The following is a 25017-nucleotide window of genomic DNA, read 5'->3' on the forward strand; positions in this document are numbered from 1 at the left end:
GAGAGAGAGAGAGAGAGAGAGAGAGAGAGAGAGAGAGAGTAGCAGTGGTATCTCCCCTGCTGCCATGGAGACAGAGGGAGATTTATTGGGGTGTGGTGACACGAATGGTCACCTTCTGATTTATTGATGTCATTTCCCCCGCTCGCCGGGTTACCTGGGATTTGTGGTCCAGCAGGGGCCGGTAGGGCCACGTTATAGGGCCCTGTAAAGTTGGAACCACAGCATTTCTGTCAGAATCCACAATGAGCGGACTGAAAGAGATTGATGGACAGAGTTTTAGAACACAGAAAGGAGGGTCGTTTGGGCTCAAAGCTAACAATTACAATGATTTTTCTCATCGTAAAACTCCAGTTGACGGATGCCGAGTCTGACAGGCACAACTAATTCTCGCAGACACTAATACCTTACAAACACTGGGTGCTACAGAAAAATACGTCCTCGCCCCCCTAACCTCGAATAATTCTGCCGGCGTTGATTATGATTTAGGGCCACTGGTTGTGTCTCAAACTGTGCCTTGCGCGGGGGCCGAGGGCACTGCTGTGTTGTTTAAGGGTCGCGTCGGGGTATAAACACTAAATTAATCATGCCTCGCCTCAACTTGCTGGGGACTGAAATTTGCTTATGGAGGCCCCATGTGATCACATGAAATATTAACGTCCCTTCACAGAGCTGGCTAGCAGGAGATGTGTGTGTGTGTGGGGGGGGGGGCAGTGGAGGAGGAAGAGGGGGTGGGAGCAGGGGATTCTGGGATGGGAGCGGTTTCTCGCATGGGCGGGGGGGGCAACAGATCTAGGGTCAGCTTGGCCCCGTTCATATCCATATACGGAACATTACGGGACAAAATGCTAAACTGACCCGAGGTCAGGATACAAACAGAGGCCCTTTCCAACCGCGGGAGAGCTCGTTTTAGCCGTTTCTCTTGCTTTGTTTTGCGTATATGCACAAATGTTCCCATGTTGTGAAAATGTAGTTCATATTTAAATGTATGGGAATAAGCAGGCCTGTTAGGAAATGGGTGATGCCATGGGGGGGGGGGGGGGGGATCCATCTGACCGACTTCCTGAATCTCTGAAGACTCTGAAAACAATCAGCTACAGAGAATCCTCTGACACACAAACATCTGAACACCCCCACTAGGAACCCCCTCCTACTCTCACACACAGACCCACAAACACACTTCCTACAATAACTTTGAACTCCCCCCCCCCCCCTCCACAAAAATGAATATTAAAAAACATCAGCATAATCTCCACCCATCTCAGACTTCCAGTCCATTCATCTTGTCGACATAAATGAGAGCGAGGGTGTCTCGGCCGCCCCGGATGTAAACTCGTTAGCCCGTCCCCCGCCAGCTCACGCCGTGCATGGGGGCTCCTCCGGCCCCTCAGACCAGATTAGGGTGTCCTCTGACCCGGGGGAGCTCTCCGAGAGGACAGCCCAGTCCCACTACCGAGCTGAACCAGCCAGACCCAAGGCCCGACACCGTGGCGCTAGACTGGGAAGAACATCTGAGCTGGTCCGAGTCGAGAAATAACCACATCCACTAAACTGAACTGGTCTAGAAATGCTGGCATGACCAGCTAGTGTCAAATAGGTACAGCTACTGTATAAAACCCCTTTCACAGAAGGGGGGGGGGGGTGTTTAAGGGTCCCATGCTGAGATGGAGGGGACTGTACTGGAGGTAAGGGCGTGGTGGGAGATGAAAGAGACATTGTGTTCTCACTTAAAAGGGCCTCGGTGATAAACAGCCAAAGCGCGCATGAGCAAATCGAATCTCTCACAATTATCCACAGGAGTGTGGCAGGCGTGGGGGTGTGACGCCATCAGACCGGGGGGCTGCTCTGATTGGGTTATTTGTCCTCTCGCATGCAAATGAGGGCTGACAGGGGGGGTTGCTGGGAGCAGCCGGGCGCGGTGGTCCCTCGCTGGGGGGCGTGGAGGGGAGGTGGGCTGCTGAGGGAGGGGTGGACGACACACACACACACACACACACACGCTGTTACTCTCTGCTCTACTCTCTTGGCCCTGTTTATTCATCACTAAAGTGCAGAAGAGAAAGGGGGACCGACTGGAGTGTGTTGACGGTTTCATGTGGGGAAACGGTGCAGGATTTGTTTCAGATTCTTAACTAGATTTGATTGGAACCAGGGCATAAAGGTCATGGGCTTCAGAATACCAGCTGATGGGCAGAACTGCAACTTCCCACCATGTATCGAGGGGCAACGGTGTCAGTCAAACTGGTAGTGGTTATTTCCCATCCACGCAGAGACCAGTCAAACCCTATAACCCCAACCCTAAACGGCCTGTGTTTATGGGAACTAGCCTTTACTGTACCTATTCAAATTCTACAATGCTCACCAAGGACATGGATACGTATCATAGCCCCGTCCAATAGGCTATACCCCATCCACCCTTCATCCAACCAATGAGAACACTTCAAAACCTCAGACGTCAACAGAACATCCTGTATTCTGTTATTCAGTCTTGGTTACATGTCACTTCATGACAAATGATACATTAAGACAAGATACAGTATTATCAACATTTTAGAGCAATAATCCAAGATGAGCGGGATTTATTCTGGTCCGGTCAGCCGATCTCGAGACTTGACATTCAGGACTGAAGACCTCTGGGAAAAGTAGTTCACAGCTGCTGCCTGGCGAGTTCTGGTTCCACGACTGGGGATACTGTACAAACACAAGAAACACATCACCAGTGAGAGCCAAGCTGAGCACACACACTGTATGTCAAACAATTGTGGCATGCTCCACTTTTAAAGATAAATATCACCCAATCATTCAAACAATCCATCCAGTCTCTGAGCTGAAGGGTCCTTAAGTTAAACAGTCCAGTCCATTCACACAGCTCTGCTCACTCACTCTGACTCCTCTCACCTCACTCACTCACTCACTCACTCAGACTCCTCTCACCTCACTCACTCACTCACTCACTCACTCAGACTCCTCTCACCTTGCCAGCGGACGATACAGAATACCAAGCCTTACCGAGCCACATGTGTTTATGGAATATTGTATGGAATTGGATTGCTTTTTTATGGTGAACAAGTAGGTTATTTTTTTTTGAAATGGTCATTTTTTTCAGCTTTTTTGCAGGTCTTTTTTTTTATTTTTTTTCCCCCATCGTCATAGCCGCAATATTTTCTTTTTTTTCTTTTTCTTGCAGCTGATTTTTTTTAGACCATTTCAGTTCTTTATTTTTTTTTTTTACATTTCAAAATAAATCCAAGAATTGAGAAGCAAAGCGTTCATACAAATTATTAAAATCCATACATAATATTTACACAAAAGCAACTATTTAGAGTACTAATACTATCTAGCAAGTCAAGTAACTGTCACACAGATTTGGTAGCTGTACCTGAACCTCAAACAAGCAGGATTCAGCATGTTCGTTTCTATCATGATTTCATTATTCAATTTAATCTTTCCAAAAAATCCAGTCAGCTGCTATTAACCAATCATAAGCAAAAAAATAAACTGTACCTTCTCATGGGTTATTGAACTATTTTCACAATTAAAAGCAAGGAAAAAAATCACTTCTGTTATATTTACATACAACTGAATTAAACTGACAAGTGGTACTTTTACCAGCAGTTTTCTGCAAAAACAATCAAATATATTGACTCAATGCCTACTAGCCATTGTGAAATGCACCTAATTGTTAAAAACAAGTTATCAAAAAGTTGCATTTGCGCCGTCTTCCTCCCATGAGGCTCTCTGGTCTTCCTCTGCGCCAGGCCGAGCTCTCGTTGGTCTTCCTCTGCGCCACGCCGAGCTCTCGTTGGTCTTCATCTGCGCCAGGGGCGGGGCTCGTTGTCATCCTCCTCCTCCTCGTCATCATCCTGGAGCAGCGCGTCATCAATCAGCGACGACTCCTGAAACTGGACACACCAGGTAAACACACACAGGTTAAACAATAACACACCAGGTAAACAATAACACACCAGGTAAACAATAACACACCAGGTAAACAATAACACACCAGGTAAACACACACAGGTTTAACAATAACACACCAGGTAAACAATAACACACCAGGTAAACAATAACACAGCAGGTAAACACACACAGGTTTAACAATAACACACCAGGTAAACAATAACACACCAGGTAAACAATAACACACCAGGTAAACAATAACACACCAGGTAAACAATAACACAGCAGGTAAACACACACATGTTTAACAATAACACACCAGGTAAACAATAACACACCAGGTAAACAATAACACAGCAGGTAAACACACACAGGTTTAATAATGGAAAGTAGGGGAGCTACTAAGGGGTGTGTGTGTGTGTGTGTGTGTGTGTGAGTGTGTTTTAGCCTCTGACCTCGTCATCCTCTAGGTCGGCGTCGTCAGCGTCGGTGGTGTTGAGGGAGAGGGTGGGCTTATGCCAGGCGAGGCGCAGGTCCTGACTGTTCAGCTTCACACCGTGGACAGCCGCCTGCAGGGGGGGGCAGGGAGGCAGGGAGGGAGGGGGGGGCAGGGAGGGGGCAGGGAGGGGCGTGAAGGGGGAGCAAGTCAACGGGACAAAGAGTTGAAGTAAATAAATGAAGATACAAAATATTTGGTGTGGCACTGAGTGCCACTGTGTGTGTGTGTGTGTGTGTGTGTGTGTGTGTGTGTGTGTGTGTCCCACCCACCAACTCTGCTTCAGCTCTGGATCGGTAGGTGATAATTGCAATCGGCGTGTGTTCATTAATCTGGCAGTCTTCAATATCGCCAAACAGCTTCAGAGAGGGAGAAGTCACACGAGAGATGTCTTCAACTCAACCACAACAGCGCTTCAATCTCCACAAAACGAAACCATCGCAAACCGACAAACTAGGAAACCAAAGGCTATTTTCACGCGGATCTCTCATAGCGAGGCGGCTTACGGCAAAGTGTGGCAGCAGGTCGCCGCGGTCGGCGTCGGTGAAGCCGGAGATCTCCAGCGCCCGCGGCCGGTGGTCCACCACGGCGTGGAGCGGCGCCCCCCGGCCGCGCCCTCTCATGCCCCGCCCCCTGCCCCGCAGGGAGCCACGGCCGCGCCCGCCCCGACCACGCCCCCGGCCCGGGGACAGGATACCCCTCTTCGCCGCCTTGAGATCGAGAGAGAGAGAGAGAGAGAGAGAGAGAGAGACAGAGAGAGAGAGAGAGAGACAGGGAGAGAGAGAGAGAGAGAGAGAGAGAGAGAGACAGGGAGAGAGAGAGAGAGAGAGACAGAGGGAGGGAGAGAGAGACAGAGAGAGAGGGAGAGAGACAGAGAGAGAGAGAAAGAGAGAGAGAGAGAAAGAGAGAGAGGGAGAAAGAGATAGAGAGAGCGATAGAGACAGAAAGGAGAGAAAAGAAAGAAAGCGAGAGGAAAGGAGAGATATGAAAGAGAGAAAAGAAAGGAAGAGAGACAGAGAGAGAAAGAAAAGAGAGGAAAGGAGAGAGAGAGAAAGAAGGATAGAGAGAGCACAGAATGTAGCACAATGACAGATTAGTGAGGCGTTGTAAAAAAACACCTCAGAAACTCAAGTGTCCTCTTTAAAACACACATGGGCCCTAAAACAGTATTACAAACCACGTAGGTGGGGAGAAGGCAATAAAATATGACTGCAACAGGAGCGCCCCCAAGTGGCAGACAGCAGTACTACAACAACGTCCTTCAAAGACGTTTTCTGCCTGAAGAAGACCCTGTGTGGTCGAAACGTTGCTCGTCTCATAGAATAAAGTATTGAGAGCCATGATCCGGTGTGTGGATATCTCTCCCTCTTAAACTGGTATTTCTAAAGACAGGCTGGATGAAGTGTCCTTCACACCAGAGAGAGACACACTTTGGCTCATGTCCAGTACTAACAAATCAGACTGTAATCGGGCGCGGATCCAAATTAATTTCCATCCGTCTCTGTCCTGAGCTAAGACACCAGACCAAAGTAATGGAGCCAGGAGGAGCCATCGGCACCTCGATCTGCAGCTGGATGTATCTGATCTTCAGCTGGGCAGTGTCCTCCCCTGCCTGGGTCTTCAGGTACAGGTCCAGCTCCGTGTCCAAGAGCTCCTTCTGAGCCTGCAGGGGGAAAACAGAGAGAGAGAGAGAGAGAGAGAGAGGGGGAGAGAGAGAGAGAGGGGGAGAGAGAGAGAGAGAGAGGGGGGGGGGAGAGAGAGAGGGGGAGAAGTTGAGAGAGAGAGAGAGAGAGAGAGAGAGGGGGAGAAGTTGAGAGAGAGAGGGAGAGAGAGAGGGAGAGAGAGGTTGAGAGAGAAAGAGGTTGAGAGAGGGACAGGTTGAGAGGGGGTCAGGTTGAGAGAGAGAGAGAGAGAGAGAGAGAGAGAGAGAGAGAGAGAGAGAGAGTGTGTGTTAGGGGTGTGACAAAATATGAATACGGCAATTATCGTATAGTTGCCTCTTGCGAAACAATTATCGATACACATCGCAAAATATCCCCCCCAAGAAGTGGGGCATAGTTGTATCTATAGTCCTTCCTTTAAGCATCTTAACTCCTGCTTTCTGTGCAGTCCAGCCTTTTGGCACTTTATTTTACGTTGGAATATGTATTGTTTGCTTCTTTGTTGACCACAACAAGGGACCACAACGCTGCAGTGAACGAATCAAACACATTCCTGCTTTTTGCCTTTTTAAAGATATTTTTTCTTCAGTTAACACAGATATCGTTCATGAATTGTCTTACACTGCATCGGTTATCGCAGAATCATTTTATTGTGATACCGTCGGCAAGGTAACGTAAGGTTACCGAATCGTGACCCTGTGATTCCCACCCCTAGTGTGTGTGTGTGAGTGTGTGATTCCCACCCCTAGTGTGTGTGTGTGTGTGTGTGAGAGTTGTACACCTGTTGTGTTTGTGTATCTATATGTGAGGTTATAGGCCCTGGATGAGGAAGTGTTCCCTCCCCTCTGTGTGCGTGCGTGTGTGTGTCCGTGCGTGTGTGTGTGTGTGAGTGTGTGTGTTCATCAATCTGGCAGTCTTCAATATCGCCAAACAGCTTCAGAGAGGGAGAAGTCACACGAGAGATGTCTTCAACTCAACCACAACAGCGCTTCGATCTCCAGAAAATGAAACCATCGCAAACCGACAAACTACGAAACCAAAGGCTATTTTCACGCGGATCTCTCAGAGCGAGGCGGCTTACGGCAAAGTGTGGCACCTCCCTTGTTCTCTGTAAAGCGCATTGTGTTGCCTCTGGGAATGAAATGTGCTATACAAATAAAGCTTTGATTGATTGATTGATTGATTGATTGATTGATTGATTGATTGATTGATTGATTGATTGAGTGTGTGTGTGCACGCATACCTGAGCCTTGCTCTTCGCAGCTCGTGGAGGGTGAGTGCTGGAGATGCCCTTGATCTCCTCCTGCAGTCGGGCGTTGGTCTTGGTGAGCGTCGCCAGCGTCTCCATGATCTGCGCCTTGTCCTCCGCCTTCATGCTCTTGTTCTTCTCCAGCTTACTGATCAGCAGCTGCCGGAGGGGCGAGCGTTATGATGAAGAAGAAGATGAAGAAGAAGGTTTTACTTGTCCCACGACTGACACTCCAACACACGCATGCAATGGGCACATGAACACACACACTCTGCTCTTAACCAATCCCGTCGTCCTTCCCCCAAGGGCGGCCGGGAGCAGACAGTGCATGAGCCGCGCCCGGGGACCAATCAGAGCGCTCCTGTCTGCATGAGCCGCGCCCGGGGACCAATCAGAGCGCTCCTGTCTGCATGAGCCGCGCCCGGGGACCAATCAGAGCGCTCCTGTCTCGTCTTGGTCAGGGACGGACAGCGTTGGGGTAAACCACCATGTATACTAGTAAACCAGCATGTATACCAGTAAACCAGCATGTATACTAGTAAACCAGCATGTATACCAGTAAACCAGCATGTATACTAGTAAACCAGCATGTAGACCAGTAAACCAGCATGTATACCAGTAAACCAGCATGTATACCAGTAAACCAGCATGTATACCAGTAAACCAGCATGTATACCAGTAAACCAGCACGTATACTAGTAAACCAGCACGTATACCAGTAAACCAGCATGTATACTAGTAAACCAGCATGTATACCAGTAAACCAGCATGTATACCAGTAAACCAGCATGTATACTAGTAAACCAGCATGTATACCAGTAAACCAGCATGTATACCAGTAAACCAGCATGTATACCAGTAAACCAGCATGTATACCAGTAAACCAGCATGTATACCAGTAAACCAGCATGTATACCAGTAAACCAGCATGTATACCAGTAAACCAGCATGTATACCAGTAAACCAGCATGTATACCAGTAAACCAGCATGTATACCAGTAAACCAGCATGTATACTAGTAAACCAGCATGTATACCAGTAAACCAGCATGTATACCAGTAAACCAGCATGTATACTAGTAAACCAGCATGTATACCAGTAAACCAGCATGTATACCAGTAAACCAGCATGTATACCAGTAAACCAGCATGTATACCAGTAAACCAGCATGTATACCAGTAAACCAGCATGTATACCAGTAAACCAGCATGTATACCAGTAAACCAGCATGTATACCAGTAAACCAGCATGTATACCAGTAAACCAGCATGTATACCAGTAAACCAGCATGTATACCAGTAAACCAGCATGTATACCAGCATGTATACCAGTAAACCAGCATGTATGTAGGAACGCAGATGAGACGGAGTGAAGGAGAGCGTCGGTCGGGAGGACCTCACCTTCTGCGTCTCGATGTGCTTCTCCAGGATCTCCTGCTTCTTCCTCCTCACATCCTGTTGGAGGCGCAGGGCTTCCTGTGGGAAGAAAAAGATGAAAGGAAAAAAATATGTCTATTTCCTCATCGTCACGGTGATGGCCGCCACTTCTACGCCTCCTTCTCACTCCATGGCCCAATCCCAATGTCCCCCCTAAACCCTCAAGCCCTGAGCCCTCACAGACTTATTGACGTCACCTGGTAAAGTGGTTGAGTGTGAGAGGCTGCAAGGGCTCGAATCGGTATAAAAAGGAATGGGACAGCACTTGTGACATCACATTACGTTGACATGAAAACATATTTCTTACTATTGTGGGTGTGGGGCTTTTTATCAATTTGTCAATTTTACATGTTTTTCTTGTAGGCCTTCATGTAAATAAATTTTGAGCTGACGAACTACATTACTGCCTGTGATTCTTGTTTGTGATGAATCCAAAAGTATTTACTTAAGAATGATAATCTATTATGTATACACATTTCTGCACCTCACAACTCTTTCCATATTCATGTTGGAAATCTCAATTCAAAGAACACTGCACCGAAATGGGTAATTAATGTCATACTGCTTTTAACTGGGCAATCATATGATTTAGAGCAACAGAAATCAATGTAATTTATAACCATAGCCTACATATTTTTAAACAAATCACATTATACAAACCCATGGGGTTAATAACCCATACTTAAAAATAATGAAACCAAAATAATTATAAGGTTACTTGTACAGATAAGCAAGTCCAGCTGAAAACATGAAAACATTTTGTTTTGTAACGTGAACGTTAGGGTTGGTTGATCTGTCCGTGCTTGTTTATTGGCCGTTCTTCAGGTGACCCCGTGTTTCACGTCACAACGATATGAACTGTGGGTAATTCCCTTAGGCGAAGTCTGCAGAAGTGCAGAGTTACGGTAAGGGGGCATAAAGGGCTCAAAATGGCTCCCGGAGAGCCCTCACGCACTTGCCGATTTGACATTGGGACACCCCTAAGCCCTCGCGGACTTCGCGGGAGCGCGCCCTTAAGTCTGTGAGTCTGCAAGGGTGGACATTGGGACTGGGCCCATCTCTTCCAAACAGCAACCTCCCCTCCCTCCCTCCCTTTCCCCACTCACCCCCTCCTCTCCTCCTCTCCCCCCAACCTCTACATCCCCTACAGCCTCTACCTCCTCCTCAACCTCCCCCCAACCTCTACCTGCCCACCCCCCAACGTCTACCTCCCCCCAACCTCTACCTCCCCCAACCTCTACCTCCCCCTACTCCCTCACTGCAGCCCCCCTCCATCCAGCCTTCTTACCCTCCTCCTCCACTCTCCCGTCCGCTCTCCTTTCCCAGGACCCGCCCTCTTTTTCCTTCCTTCGTACTCCCCCCTCCTCCTCCTCCCCCTCCTCCTCCTGCCCCTCCTCCTCCCCTCTCCTGCTCTCTCTCCTCCCCTCTCCTCCTCCCCTCTCCTGGTCTCTCCTCCTCCCCTCTCCTGCTCTCTCCTCCTCCCCTCTCCTGCTCTCTCCTCCTCCCCTCTCCTGCTCTCTCCTCCTCCCCTCTCCTGCTCTCTCCTCCTCCCCTCTCCTGCTCTCTCCTCCTCACCCCTCCTCCTCTCCTTCTCCCCTCTCCTGCTCTCTCCTCCTCCCCTCTCCTGCTCTCTCCTCCTCCCCTCTCCTGCTCTCTCCTCCTCACCCCTCCTCCTCTCCTTCTCCCCTCTCCTGCTCTCTCCTCCTCCCCTCTCCTGCTCTCTCCTCCTCACCCCTCCTCCTCTCCTTCTCCCCCCTCCTCCTCTCTCCTCTTCCTCTCCCCCCTCCTCCTCTCCTACCCCCTCCTGCCCCTCCACCTCTCCCCCTCCTGTCTCCTGCTCTCTCCCCCTCCCCTCTCCTGCTCTCTCCTTCTCCCCCTCCTCCTCTCCTACCCCCTCCTGCCCCTCCACCTCTCCCCCTCCCCTCTCCTGCTCTCTCCTGCTCTCTCCTGCTCTCTCCTGCTCTCTCCTCCTCCCCCTCCGCCACCCTCCTGTCCTCCCCCCTCACCTGTTTCTTCTTCATGGCCTCCTCGGCGCCGGTGAACAGGCCCGTCTTCTGCGCGGCTTTCAGGGCGGTGAGGTTGTACACCGTCTTGGTCAAGCCGGTGGAGGTGGAGAACACCTGTGGAGGAGAGACCCGGGGGTATTAAGAGGTTTATTTACCCCAGAGAAGGACAGCGGCGCCCCCTACGGGCCGCACAATGAGGCGCAAGCTCACTTTAGTCACCGGTACTCCAGGTTTGGAGGAAAAGCCCAGTCTGTCCTTTACTGACGATTTGGCTGCGTTCTGCAAAAAAAAACAACAACAAAACATTCGTCCCTTGCTGTTCATTCGTACAACAGGAGGCATTGAAAGACGCACACACACCCACACACACACCCTCGCTCGTACTCACGTGCTCTCTCTCTCTCACACACTCTCACTCTCTCACTCTCACACTCTCTCACTCTCTCTCTCTCTCACACACACACACACACACACACTCACACACACACTCACACACTCTCACACACACACACACACACACACACCTGAGAGGCGGTGCTGGAGTCCTGCGCGGGTTCGGGGTTCCCAGAGGGCAGTGGGCCGAGGCGTTCCTTGATGGACTGTTTGAGGGAGGTGGCGGCCGGCTGCAGGTCCTGGAAGGGACAAGGGCGGCGGCGCCACACTTACTACCGCGACGGACGCCATGTGTACAACCCTGCTCTTCATTGGGTAATCATGACTGTATTATGATGCATACTGTTCAGGAGTTCACACGTACTTAGACAAAAAAAGAGATGGTTTGAGTTTGCCGAACTGAGCAGACTCTGGTGTGGTCAGACTATTGGAAGCGGGTGGTGATATGAACTCATGCACCTCGTATCGCACCACTAGGCGGACCATTCCAGCCAATCACGCACCAGAGTCATGGGTTTATCCTTCTAACGTTAACGTTACCACTCGTTGCTTCGGGAGCCGCCATGTTTGTTTAGCGAGCTGCAGGGACACGAACCAATCAGGGGCTGCTTTCCACTGTGGGGCGGGACAGCAGTTAAAACGTAGTGCCTGATTGGCCCGGGCCGGTATGGTCTGGATTTTGGCGTAATCGCTCTGGAGGAGGCGAAGGCCAGACCGTTCTGCGTTAGTGAAACAGAATGTGAGCTCGCGAGTACGGGATGGTCGTACCGGGCTAGGATTGAGCTGGTCTCCCCATTTGCAAAAATCGTATAAAAGTATTTAGAGAGAAATTCTGTTTTGTGTTTGTTGATTAATCTCACTGTGCAGAGTAAACAGATAGTGTGTCCAAGTGGGTATCCATACATCCCCCACGACACTATCGATCCATTTCCAGCAGCGGTGACGGCAACTAAGCCAAACCGCACCAAGGTCAACAACAGATGTTTAGGTGGCGCAAGCGGTGGAAGCAGCCTGGAAAACATACTGATGAGCTACAGAAGCCAAGGAACTAAATCGGATTTCAAACAACCGAAACTGACGAAGCTTTTGGAGCTTTTCGATGCTTTGCGGTGGTCCTTACCATCAGGGGCTGTGGGTGGCTCTGCCCCAGCCTCTGGTTCTGGTGCGGCCCGGGTCCGGAGCCCGGCCCGTCCTCGCGGTGCCAGTGCACCTTGATGAAGCGGTTGTTGAGCACGGCCTCGGTGCTGAGCATGGCCCGCCTGGCCTCCTCGTTGGTGGCGAACTGGATCAGCGCCCCCTCCGGGTCGTTCTGATAGGCCACCTGAGGGAGAGAGAGAGGAAGGGGGAGGAGTTAAGAGGCGTGTGCTGACTAGACACCAAACGGGCCCGTTAACCCTAGGTTGAGCGGTGGTGTTACAGGTCTAAGAAACATGACAACAGCTCCACTACTGGCTGGGTAGAATTCTGGGAATATTCACAAACTTCCCATGGGAATGAACAGGATTTATCAGGAATTTATGTGAATTAATGGAAAATTTACGGGAATAAACTGGAAAATAGAATTCATGTGTTAATTCCCATAAATTCCCATACATTTTTGGGGAAGTTTGTGGATATTCCAGTAATTTTGCCAGTGCATTGCTTTCACCCCCACAATCCCCCCAGCTAAGTGCAGAGGGCTGATGAGGGACCGAGGGTTGATTTGAGACGGGGGGAGTGGTGGGGGGGGGGGTGTAGCCCCCATGTGGGAGTTCACACCTGCAGGTTGACGATGGTGCCGAACTTGCTGAAGTGCTGGTTGAGCTTGCTGATGTTGTTGAGGTCCGGGGGGATCTGGCGCACCAGCAGCTTGGCGTTGGCCGGGGCGGGCGGCGCCCTCCGCTGGTAACCCTGGTGATTGGGCTTGTTGTAGCTGGGCCTGGGAGACGGGTGGGGGGGGGGGGGGGGAGATGAGCGATGTTGAATTTTGATCTGATCAGTATGATTTAATAATGATGTGCTTCATCCATCACAGATGAATGTTCAGACTGGTCAATCCGACAACTGAAGCCAAGAAACCAAACAGTGTTGCTTCTGGATGCTGCGATTTGGGACGGGGGTCTTACTTGTCAAACCAAGGTTTCTTGTGTGTGGGGGGGGGGGGGGGGGGTCTTGTCAAACCAAGGTTTCTTGGGGAGGGGGGGCGGGGGTCTTACTTGTCAAACCAAGGTTTCTTGGGGGGGGGGGGCGGGGGTCTTACTTGTCAAACCAAGGTTTCTTGGGGAGGGGGGGCGGGGGTCTTACTTGTCAAACCAAGGTTTCTTGGGGAGGGGGGGGGGGGTCTTGTCAAACCAAGGTTTCTTGGGGAGGGGGGCGGGGGTCTTGTCAAACCAAGGTTTCTTGGGGAGGGGGGGCGGGGGTCTTGTCAAACCAAGGTTTCTTGGGGAGGGGGGGGCGGGGGTCTTACTTGTCAAACCAAGGTTTCTTGGGGAGGGGAGGGGGGGCGGGGGTCTTACTTGTCAAACCAAGGTTTCTTGGGGGGGATCCCTCCGTCTTGAGACACAGATAATCTCTTCCTTGAGTCGGACTCTAGAACAATGCGCATGTTGTTGCTGTTGGACATTTTATCTGTGGAAACACACACACACACACACACACACACAGGAAACGTTTTGTATAGGCTACTTTAGGGATGCACCGATATGAACGTTTTGGCCGATACCGATAACAGATATTAACATTGCTGTCATGGACAATAACTGATATTTACCGATATCGACATGATCTGTATAAAAACGATCTGATGAATGGTCTGTATAAAAACGATGTGATGAATGATCTGTATAAAAACCATCTGATGAATGGTCTGTATAAAAACCATCTGATGAATGGTCTGTATAAAAGGTTTGCATGATGGATGATTATGGAAACACGCTCTAAATGTCTGCCCCTACTGTACCCCCTAGAAACACCTTGACACTGTATTATCATTCAGCACTCCCTTTTATTACTGCTGATCAATTTTATAATCGTCTGTGTATAAAGCATGAACATATCTGTGCTTGAGACAATTCAACATACGGTTCATGAGAAATATGAATGATCATCAGCATAAAGCGCTAACTTTATATCGCCATAGATCACGCAATTTCTAATGGGCCTCCAGATTTAGAGCATTTTTGATCAAAGACTTGTTTAAGTTATTTGACCATTTCCAGGAAAAGAATAATAGTGGAAGAAAATAATAATAGCAAGGAACACAATAGGGTTCATATGAGCCCTAAAAACCCTGAGGGTTCCCTTCAGCTGAAGGTATACCGATACCCCAGCCCCCTCGGGCATGAACCTCCACAAAGACAGAGGACAGAAGACAGAAGACAGAGGAGAGAGGAGAGAAGACAGAGGACAGAGGAGAGAGGAGAGAGGAGAGAAGACAGAGGACAGAGGACAGAAGACAGAGGAGAGAGGAGAGAAGACAGAAGACAGAGGACAGAGGAGAGAGGAGAGAGGAGAGAAGACAGAGGACAGAGGACAGAAGACAGAGGACAGAGGAGAGAGGAGAGAGGAGAGAAGACAGAGGACAGAGGACAGAGGACAGAGGAGAGAGGAGAGAGGAGAGAAGACAGAGGACAGAAGACAGAAGACAGAGGACGGAGGAGAGAAGACAGAAGACAGAGGAGAGAAGACAGAGGACGGAGGAGAGAAGACAGAAGACAGAGGACAGAGGACAAAAGGAGGAGAGAAGCCAGAGGACAGAAGACAGAGGAGAAGACAGAAGACAGAGGACAGAGGACAGAGGACAGAGGAGAGAAGCCAGAGGACAGAGGACAGAGGAGAGAGGAGAGAGGAGAGAAGACAGAGGACAGAGGAGAGAGGAGAGAGGAGAGAGGAGAGAAGACAGAGGACAGAAGACAGAGGACAGAGGACAGAGGAGAGAAGCCAGAGGACAGAAGACAGAGGAGAGAAGCCAGAGGAGAAGACAGAGGACAGAAGACAGAAGACAGAAGACAGAAGACAGAAGACAGAAGACAGAAGACGGAGGACGCAGCCCTGCGGTAGCTCGTCCCGTACCTCTGTGCGGCGGCTCCTCCTCCGCCATGGTCAGACCAATCAGGTTGGGCCTCTGGGCGTGGGGGCGGTGGCGGTACATGGGCCTGGAGGAGCTGGTGATGCTGGGGGCCTCGGGGTTGTACACGTCCGGCTCGAAGGCGTCTGGAGGGCAGAGGGGGGGAGGGTTTCCTGGCTCAGAATGGCTCTTTGGGGGGGTGATGCACACACAATTTTGGAGGGAAACCTCTGTTTCATGCAGAGTATCAGCGTATAGAGGCCTATATTCTTTGCTGTCGTTCTGACTGAGCTCACTTTTCACAATCACAGGAAATCTCCTGACCCGAAACAAAATGGATATGACGACAAAATGTTTAGGATACTGATAACCTGTCCATTAATTATCTTGATTACTAGCGGTCCAAACCATGGACAATGCAAGAAAGAGGGATGGGCTGCACTTGAAACAAGCTATCAAACACATTTGGAGAGGATTTGAGTTGCTATTTTTAAACTCAATTCTTTGCATTTTGGCCCTGGAGATTTGCCTTTGGCTCTGGCTAACATCTCTTTGGGGGGGCGCGCCAAAAAACCCTCTAAGCAGGAAAACCATTGGTAGTACGTCGTGTACCACAATGGGATGAACTGTGTGACATTTTGCATTACGGTACGGTATCTAGTTACACGGTACGGTTTACGGTATTTCACGTTAGATGGCATTTCACCTCCCCAACACACATAAAAAAACAAGTATTTTACTTTGAAGGAACTACAGTGCAACACATGATGGAAAATATACACTATTGTAATTAAGCTCAGTTTATTAATAGCAGGCTTATATTAAATTACAAAATTAACTGTTGCAAGCAACTTGAAATGTGAAGTTTCGGCAGCGCATTATTGTGTAATACCGTAAACACAGGGAATGTCACGGTTTTAATACCATGGACATTTTAGACCGCGGTTCACGGTTTTACGGTATACCGTCTCATCCCTAGCACACACACACACCCACACACACCCACACCCACACCCACACCCACACCCACACCCACCGTATCGGTCAGTCTTACCAGACGTGAAAAGTGGAGGCGGGGCCTGAGGGATGGAGGGGCGTGTCCCAGAAGTGACGATGGTGGGGACGGAGCTGGTGATGGAGTTGGGGGGGGCGTCCATCCCCGACGCCTGCAGGGGGAGCAGGGGAGGCGGGGGGCCTGGGGCGGAGGCAGAAACAGGATCAGAAACACTTGGGAGCCCCAGCAGTAGTACAGGTGACCGTACATGGACAGCTGCCCTAGGAGCCCCTGTGTGAGTGTGGGGGGGGGCATCCCTACCTGCCACAGGGGGTAGGCTGGGTGGCAGGATGCCCGGTGGGGGCACGGGTGGCCGCAGGTTGACCGGTGGGGGCGCCATGAGAGGGGGCGGGGGCGGGAGCCCCGGCCGGGGGTGGGCGTCGACCCCTGGGATGGGCGGGCCTTGGAAAGGAAGCATGCTGGGCAAGTTGACGTCCTCCACCACCACGGGATCGCTGCCATGGTCGAACGGACACATGTCACCCCGCATGCAGAAGCCCTTCTCTGGGAGGAGAGGGAGAGAAAGAGGGGGTGGGAGAAAGAAAGATGGTTAATGATCTATACTTATAGAGCGCCTTTTATCCACAGCGCTTTACAGCGGCCTCTCATTCACCCATTCACACACACACGAAAGAAAGAAAGAAAGAAAGAAAGAAAGAAAGAAAGAAAGAAAGAAAGAAAGAAAGAAAGAAAGAAAGAAAGAAAGAAAGAAAGAAAGAAAGAAAGAAAGAAAGAAAGAAAGAAAGAAAGAAAAGAAAGAGAAAGAAAGAGAAAGAGAGAAAGAAAGAGAGAAAGAGAGAAAGAAAGAAAGAAAGAAAGAAAGAAAGAAAGAAAGAAAGAAAGAAAGAAAGAAAGAAAGAAAGAAAGAAAGAAAGAAAAGAAAAGAAAAGAAAAGAAAAGAAAAGAAAAGAAAAGAAAAGAAAAGAAAAGAAAAGACTCATAACACACAGACCCGAGAAGGCTGGGCCTGGAGTGGACCTGGACCCAAAAAGACGAAACTTACCATCGTAGTCACGGCAGCGCTTCCTCTGCTGCGGCGGCGGAGGCGGGCCCCTGGCGAACGCCGCGCGGTCCGGAGGATCCGGGCGGAAGTCGGACCAGCTCTCCGTGGTGGTGCTGTTGCCGTGGTGATGCGAAGGCGCGATCACGGTGATGGTGCTGCTGAGCGTGGGGACGGGGAAGTGGCTGGTGGTGGCCGTGGTGACAGGAGCCAGTGGGGCCGCAGCGTAGCCCTCACCACCGCCGCCAGCGCCGCCAGCCTGCTCCGCTCTGTCGCTGTCATACTTCGACTTCCCAGAATCCCCCTCTGAAGGGACATGACAAAAAAAAAAGCTGTTTTTAAGAGTGCTGTTGCAAATAGCGATGAAAGATTGTAGAAGCCATTTCACCATTTGATTATTATTAACGGTCATTTTGTTTAGTGTGTTTGTATTTTATTATTATTATTATCATCATCAATATATGTTGTTTTCTGTAGGAGTTTTTATTGTAATTGGTTTTGGGCACTAGGGGCTCACTGTACACCTCACTCAGGTAGTATATAGGAGCAGGGCTTAAAAACTAAATTATTTTTCAATCGGTTCGCTCCGAGCAGAACCAGCATATTTAACGTTTCCGTTCTCGTGTTCCGCCACCAACATAGCGTTCCTGAACCGGTTAAGAACGAAAAATAACGTTCCGTTCACCGTTCCGGGGGTGTTAGCCTATTAAGACTCTATAGGCCTACAGTATTTCTTGTAAGGTATAATCAACAAGTCTAGGGTTGTGGTGCCTTATTGCCAACAATATTAGCCTTGGTGATGTGTGCTGTAGTGAAGCCTTGTTGATTATCTTACAAGAAGTACGCAACATTAGTCCTATTCCCGTATGCCTTTAATCCACACCGTAAACTATGCACAGGTCTATCATACTGTAAGTCATCATCATAACTCATCATCCTTTTTAAAAAATATTTTCTTGTACTGTTGCGCACTATTTTATTCTGCGCCTGTAGGCCTATTGTTTGTTTTTATTTAGTTTTATAATGTTTTATGTTATTTATTATCTTATGTCTTGCCACCCACCTGTACAGCACTTTGGCTCGACCACAGTCGTTTTTAAATGTGCTCTATGAATAAAATATGAGTTGAGTTGAGATAGCAAACAAAAATATTCTCGTGGCGATACACATTTCAGACACATCCACCAGACTGCTGCTGCTTGTATGCCTGTACGACAGCAAATATCATTTAGTGCAAAACATTTAATAGGCCTATCTCTTGATCACTAGGCCGATAAAAAGCCCTTACCTGACTGGAAGTTATAGCCATTCAACGGAGCGCTTCGTTAGGCCTACTCAGCCTATTCAGACGGCACTATAGGCCTATATGGTACTGTATAGGCTACGACTGTATCCACACGCTAATAATCTCTCACCATACCATAAACGTCTGAACTAGGCTATGGTGTGTTGTTGTAATATCTAAATCTCTTAATTTCGATAAGCAAGCATTTAAGATCCTGACTGTGAAATAACAGATTTAGGGGCCTAGGCTACATTACAAAAACAGGACAAGATGTAGGCTACAAATTTAATACATTTAATTTAGCCTATTCGGCCATAAAAGGCTCAGCTTTTTTTTTTCTTTTCTTCTTTTTCAAAATTATTTTAAGTTATATAGGCCTACTACAAAGAACGAAAAAATTACGTTATTAACCGGTTTTAAAGATTTCAAATTAACGTTTCTGTTCTGGAACAATTAAAGACCATTTCGTTTTCGTTCCTGTTTCGGTTCCTCATAAAATACCGTTCGTTTCCGGTTTTGGTTTCCGTTCCTTGAAGCGGTTCGCAGCCTTGTAACGGGAGGAAGAGTATGCACCTGGGTTGGAGGACATTATGTTTTTCACCAGAGCACCGTAAACAATGGAAATTGATTATTTTCTCTTGTTCTAATGGATTAAACCTCACCAAAGATGAATTCGTTTGGACATTGAACTTTCTTTGCCTATGTAAACTAAGTCATTTTATGGTGCATCAAGTGGCGTTAAGTTTGTTTTTCTTAAGTCAACAAAACGCCATTATAGACGGGGAGGAAGGAGGGTCTAGGTGTTAAGCCGTTTTGGAACGGGGGCGAGGGGCCAGAGTCCGGTCCTCACCTCTGCTCCCGGTCCTGGATGGACTCTTGCTGTGCGACCTGCTCTTGGTCGTCCTCTCCCGGTCTCTGTCCCTGTCCCTGTCCCGGTCCCTCTCGCGGTCACGGGCGCGGTCCTTGCTCCAGCTCCGGCTGCGGCTGCGGCTGAAGGAGCGGCTCCGCCCCCGCCTCCTGTTGTAGCGGTCCCGGTACGAGTCCCGACGCAGCGGGGGGGGGTTGCGCTCGTACTCCCTCTTCCTGGGGGGGCGCTCCTCGCGCTTGCGCTCCTCGCCTCTCCTGGTGATGGCGGGAGAGACGACGAACGAGGAAGAGAGAGAGATCGTTCAAAACTACCATCAAGTAGCGCGAACTAGCACGCACACACACACGCGCAGGCGCACACACACACACACACACAGAAGAGGTAGAATGCAGAAACCGGTGCATTGGCACAGGAACAGCTTACGTAGCACTCATCAAACTCACTCTCACAGTCACACACACACACACACTTCTCTGACCTGCTGTCTCTGCCATAGCGGGCGCTGGCCTGTGGGGGACTGTGGTTCACTCTCCTGGAGAACTTCTTCTCACGCTCCTCCTCGCGATTTGGCTGGAAAATACGTGCGTACAGAGACAGACCGGGGTTGAGTTGAAACACAACACACAAAGAAGAAGCCATATGATGGCGTTTGCTCTGCCTCCTGGGCCACAGCCATATGGGCTGTCCTCAGGAGGTCGAGCGGGTCGTCCAATGATCGTAGGGTCGAATCCCGGCTCCCCCTGTCCACATGTCAGTCTCTTTTGGTAAGGCGCTGAACACAGAATTTCTCCCAATGAGCAGGCTAGCACCTTGCATGGCAGCTGCCGCCATCGGTGGATGAATGTGTGTGTGAATGGGTGAATGAGAGGAAACTGTAAAGCGCTTTGGATAAAAGCACTTTATAAGTGCAGTCCATTCACCATAGATGAATATTATCTATATTCCTGTGGCCTCATGCTCAGTACAGACATGATCAGCTAGCTAGGTCATCACCTCATCCTTTCTCGGCTCCTCTTTTTCCGTTTTCAGCGGGTGAACGTCAGGCCTGACCACAGATAGCTGCTCCGACTGCGGTAAGTAGCTCTTGGTGGTCAAAGCGTCGAAGAGTTTATCGACAAAAATCTGAGTCTCTGGAGGGAAGATAGGAAACAAACAGTTCAGCAGTTGAATACTGCAGAATACGTCCCAGCAAGCAGCGGCTTGCACACCATCCAATCCACACCTTTGAGGAGATAAATAAAGTGTTTTTGTTAGTCTAAGTTAAGCACATACATGTTCCTTGTCGTGGTATAGGCTCTGTGCACCAGCTCCAATACTTCCTGAAAGTCACTTGGCATCTTTATTTCCTGTCCTATATGATTGGATTAATTAATTAATCAGGGGTGCGGCAGACCCAGCGCACACCTGATTAATCACTTAATCCAATCATATAGGACAGGAAATAAAGAAGCCAAGTGACTCAGGAAGTAGTGGAGCTGGTGCACAGAGCCTATCCACACCTTTGAGGAGATAAATAAAGTATGGTTTTATTACAGTCTAAGTTAAGCACATACACCTTGTCGTGGTATTTGGTAACAGTATTCTGTACATCCACTTGGCATGGATACCCTGTTGGGCAGGTCTAGGCTAACGGTATACAACCTTTCTGGAGGAACACATCCAGCTGGTCGATGCACAGGGCTTTGAGCTCCTTCTCACTCTTGTCCTTCTTCACCAGAGCCACCACATACTTGGCCAGGGCAGAGGGGTCTGCATCACAGCTGGAGGGAAAGAGAAAACAGAGCAACCACTTAGCCAGGGCAGAGGGGTCTGCATCACAGCTGGGGGGGAAATTAATTAATCCAAATTAAAATGCCACGTAGCTCATAAAACAGCCCTAAAAACAACACAAGACAACAATACACATATAGAAACATACAAGATAGACGTTTAATGTGTTGCTAGCTGGCTAAGCTAACAGTACGCCCCACTGCACCACAATGCTAGCATGCTAACTAGCCTAGCATGCTAATTAGCCTCCTAGCATGCTAACTGGCTGTCAGGCGTGATAGTGCATGCTAGGGCTAGCTGCACGCTTGCTAGCTAACTAGCTAACTAGCTAACTGTACTTACATGGGTTCGAGGGTTTTGGAAAGCCATGTTTTCAAGGCATCCAGGTTTTCAATTATCATCTTATCTCCCACACGGTGGCCAGGGTCTGGACCCCCGAGCACTAAACACAACCCACTTACACTACCCCCAGAGAGAGCAGTTCAGGCTAGCATGCTAACCTAGCTTAGCTTAGCCTAGCTTAGCTTGTGTGTGAGGAAGCCACGCGAAGGCCCGTGGTGCTCAGCTAGCTAGCAGGCTAACAGGGATTAGCCTTCCTCTGACTCTAGTGCTTCTGAGAGAGTTAGTTTGGGCTGAGTATTGGGATGGGGGTTATGTGCTCTGAATTAATTCAAATTAAATATAAAATAATGGTGTCTGTGTTCAGGTAATGCACTATTAGTCTTTCTAAGCACACTATTCCTGAGCCAGGCTGAGCTAACCCTACCCTCCTTCACTAGATGAGATTATTTACTTCCGCTCACTGGAGCTCCTGGATATGTTTTCCGCTTCTGGGCAGTTTCTTGTCAAAATAAAAGCAGGGTATTAAATGCAAATGGTAATTGGAATGAAATTGTAGATCATTGCGCCGGGTTGTAATTGTATAATTAAGTCTGCTGTGTTTGATGTGTTGATTAGTTGATATAAAATCACAGTCCATTTGATATTTGTCTGTTTTTTGTTTTTTTCTATTAACAGTGTCTCTCCCACACAAGCCCTCAGATGACAGTCCCGAGGAGAAACCTTTGACCCCTGTGCCGTTTGGTGATCTGACACTGCAGAGAGCAAGCCTTCTCAATGCTACACAACTTACCAAAGGAGGTCCACGACACTATCAAATAATAAAGCAAAGGTAAGTGCTCTAATCAGCCCTTCCCTCTTCCGAGTGCAGCCCTTGGTGGAGGTGAACTTGATGGAGTAGAACTCCCTACCCTGAAGAGCTCATAGCTGGCCCGGGATCAGATTAAAACCTCCAGCCAGAACTGACCCGGGATCAGATTAAAACCTCCAGCCAGGACTGACCTCTCTGTCTGTTCTGTAGGGTGAGAAATTCCCACAAGAGGAGAATATTCCTGCTCTGATAACACAATATAATATAGGATAAGATTAACTTCAATAATCCCCAGGGGATTTGGGCGTTTCAGCAGCGAGAATGTACAGCATATAGTAGAGTAAAGAATATACATAATATTAGAAGATACAATAAATATATACATATAGTATGTATAAAATATAGAATATAACATGCATGCATGCATGCATACATACATCGTCTAGACTACTGTAATGCCTTATACATCGGCATCGAACAATCTGCTTTACACCGCTTACAGTTAGTCCAGAATGCAGCAGCTCGTCTCCTAACAGGCACCAAAAAGTGTGAACACACAACCCCAGTACTTGCATCTTTGCATTGGCTTCCTGTCCGTTTTAGGATAGACTTTAAGGTTCTATTATTTGTTTTTAAGGCTTTAAATGGCCTGGCGCCAGGTTATCTGGTGGACCTGATCAATCTACACAAGCCCTCTAGAGCTGTTAGATCATCTCAGCAGATGGTCCTTGATGTCCCTCAGTCCAGGCGGAGAAGTAGAGGAGACCGATCCTTTTCTGGTGCCTCCCCCTTACTCTGGAACTCCCTGCCTTTGGGCATTAGTACCGCAAATACTCTTAAGTCTTTGTAAAAAAAAAAAAAATTATCTTTGGCGTTTGGTTGCACATATAGACACATTTTACCAGATCACAGATTTGATGTATTGTCTTTATTAATGCTTATTGTATTGTTTTATGTGTCATGTGTGTACTGTACTTATTGTGTTTTGTATTGTGTTTTATTATTTTTACTGTAAAGCACTTTGGCAAACCCCTGGTTTTTAAATGTGCTATACAATTAAAGTTGACATTGACATACATACATACATAGGCACACACACACACACACACACACACACACACACACACACATACATACATACATACATACATACATACACACACACACACACATACATACATACATACATACATACATACATACATACATACATACATACATACATAGGCACACACACACACACACACACACACACACATACATACATACATACATACATACACACACACACATACATACATACATACATACATACATACATACATACATACATACATACATACATACATACATACATACATACATACATACATGCACACATGCAACACTCAGGCACTGTAGAGTCTGATGGCCACTGGCAGAAATAAGGAACGCCTGAACTGTTCCGTTTTGCACCTGGATGGGATGAACATGTCTGAAGGTGCTCCCCTCTGCTGGGAGGTGAAGACTGAAGGTGCTCCCCTCTGCTGGGAGGTGAAGACTGAAGGTGCTCCCCTCTGCCCCTGCTGGGAGGTGAAGGCTGAAGGTGCTCCCCTCTGCCACTGCTGGGAGGTGAAGACTGAAGGTGCTCCCCTCTGCCACTGCTGGGAGGTGAAGACTGAAGGTGCTCCCCCTCTGCCCCTGCTGGGAGGTGAAGACCAAACCCACGGAGGAGCTGAAGCTAACCCCACCCAGCCGAGGCACCGTCTCCCTGAAGCCTCACCTCCTCAGTCAAAAGCTACAGTGCACCCAGCAAATGGGTGACAACCGTTCCGTGGATGTTCTGGGCACACACAGGCTTCTCCAGAGGGGGACTTCTTCACCATGAGTGACAAGAATTAAAACAATACACCCTTTGACAATAAAGCACAGCTTGTCCTTGAGACTCGGGATCCCTCACCTACCCTGTCCAATCCTTTCTGGAGGTGTGTTGTAGAGTGCGTCCTGTCCCAAGACCTCACAAAGATATTTTCTTCTCTACAGCTCCATGGAGCTGGAGCAACCCAATCTTTCAGCTGCAATTTTGGCCCTTGGACAGTAGAAACAAGGCTAGCCTATTTACACAATTATAAAAATGTAGCCTTTAGAAGTCCTGTCTCCTGTCCTGTCTGTCTAGGTCTGTCTCCATGGTTTTAATGAAACAATATGGGCATATTGAACAGCTTCCAGTAGCTGATACGTGTACAGTACAAAATGTATAGCATACATGTACCTCCACATTGAGGGAGCAGAATGTGTGGCCCACCTCCCTAGTTGAAACATCAAAAATAGTAGCCTACTTATGTGCCCCATTTAAATATGAGGGTGCCACACCTACAAAGACCACATATTCTGATTCCTCCCACCCAGAAACAAACAGGTTCGTTGTTTATTGTTTGTTAACGGTATATATTTATTCGTGTATTCATTTTACACGTCTAGTAAATGTTCTATGACTTTTAATGTGACATGTCTTTGCGCTACCGGAAGTGAGTTGTGTGAGAGGCTTGATCTGGATAGTAGATACACAGCGGTGCGCGCACATCTCCATTATACAGGGATTTATTATCAAATAAATGTCGCTTTGAATTTACAAAAGAATAATTTGACGAATAAACTGATCTTGATAGCAGAATTTCAAGGGCTTGGCTTTGCTGAACGGGAGGATCGGTCCACTTAATCTAGCCAT

General features: G+C 48.5%; 1 protein-coding gene across 3 annotated transcripts; it reads right to left on the bottom strand.

Moving 5' to 3' along the window:
* Window positions 1-3185: 3185 nt before the first annotated feature.
* Window positions 3186-21920, bottom strand: rbm26 (RNA binding motif protein 26). Of its 3 annotated transcripts, XM_084446623.1 has the most exons (22): window positions 21503-21920; window positions 21032-21150; window positions 20384-20520; window positions 19869-19960; window positions 19373-19644; window positions 17241-17543; window positions 16499-16741; window positions 16238-16378; window positions 15189-15329; window positions 13634-13745; window positions 12897-13056; window positions 12259-12459; window positions 11270-11377; window positions 10956-11024; window positions 10746-10859; window positions 8704-8778; window positions 7298-7462; window positions 5952-6056; window positions 4900-5103; window positions 4666-4752; window positions 4353-4466; window positions 3186-3899 (listed from the first exon to the last, which is right to left on the bottom strand). In XM_084446623.1, exons 1-22 carry the CDS (start codon window positions 21559-21561, stop codon window positions 3807-3809), a joined length of 3114 nt encoding a protein of 1037 aa, XP_084302749.1. In that variant the 5' UTR covers window positions 21562-21920; the 3' UTR covers window positions 3186-3806. The 3 variants fall into 3 exon arrangements, with proteins under 3 accessions (XP_084302749.1, XP_084302748.1, XP_084302747.1); XM_084446622.1 differs by having other exon boundaries at window positions 3186-3893; window positions 16238-16741; XM_084446621.1 differs by having other exon boundaries at window positions 16238-16741.
* Between the last annotated feature and the right edge of the window lie 3097 nt (window positions 21921-25017).

This window comes from Borostomias antarcticus, assembly GCF_949987555.1.
Source record: "Borostomias antarcticus genome assembly, chromosome: 12".
Taxonomy (NCBI): Eukaryota; Metazoa; Chordata; class Actinopteri; order Stomiiformes; family Stomiidae; genus Borostomias; species Borostomias antarcticus.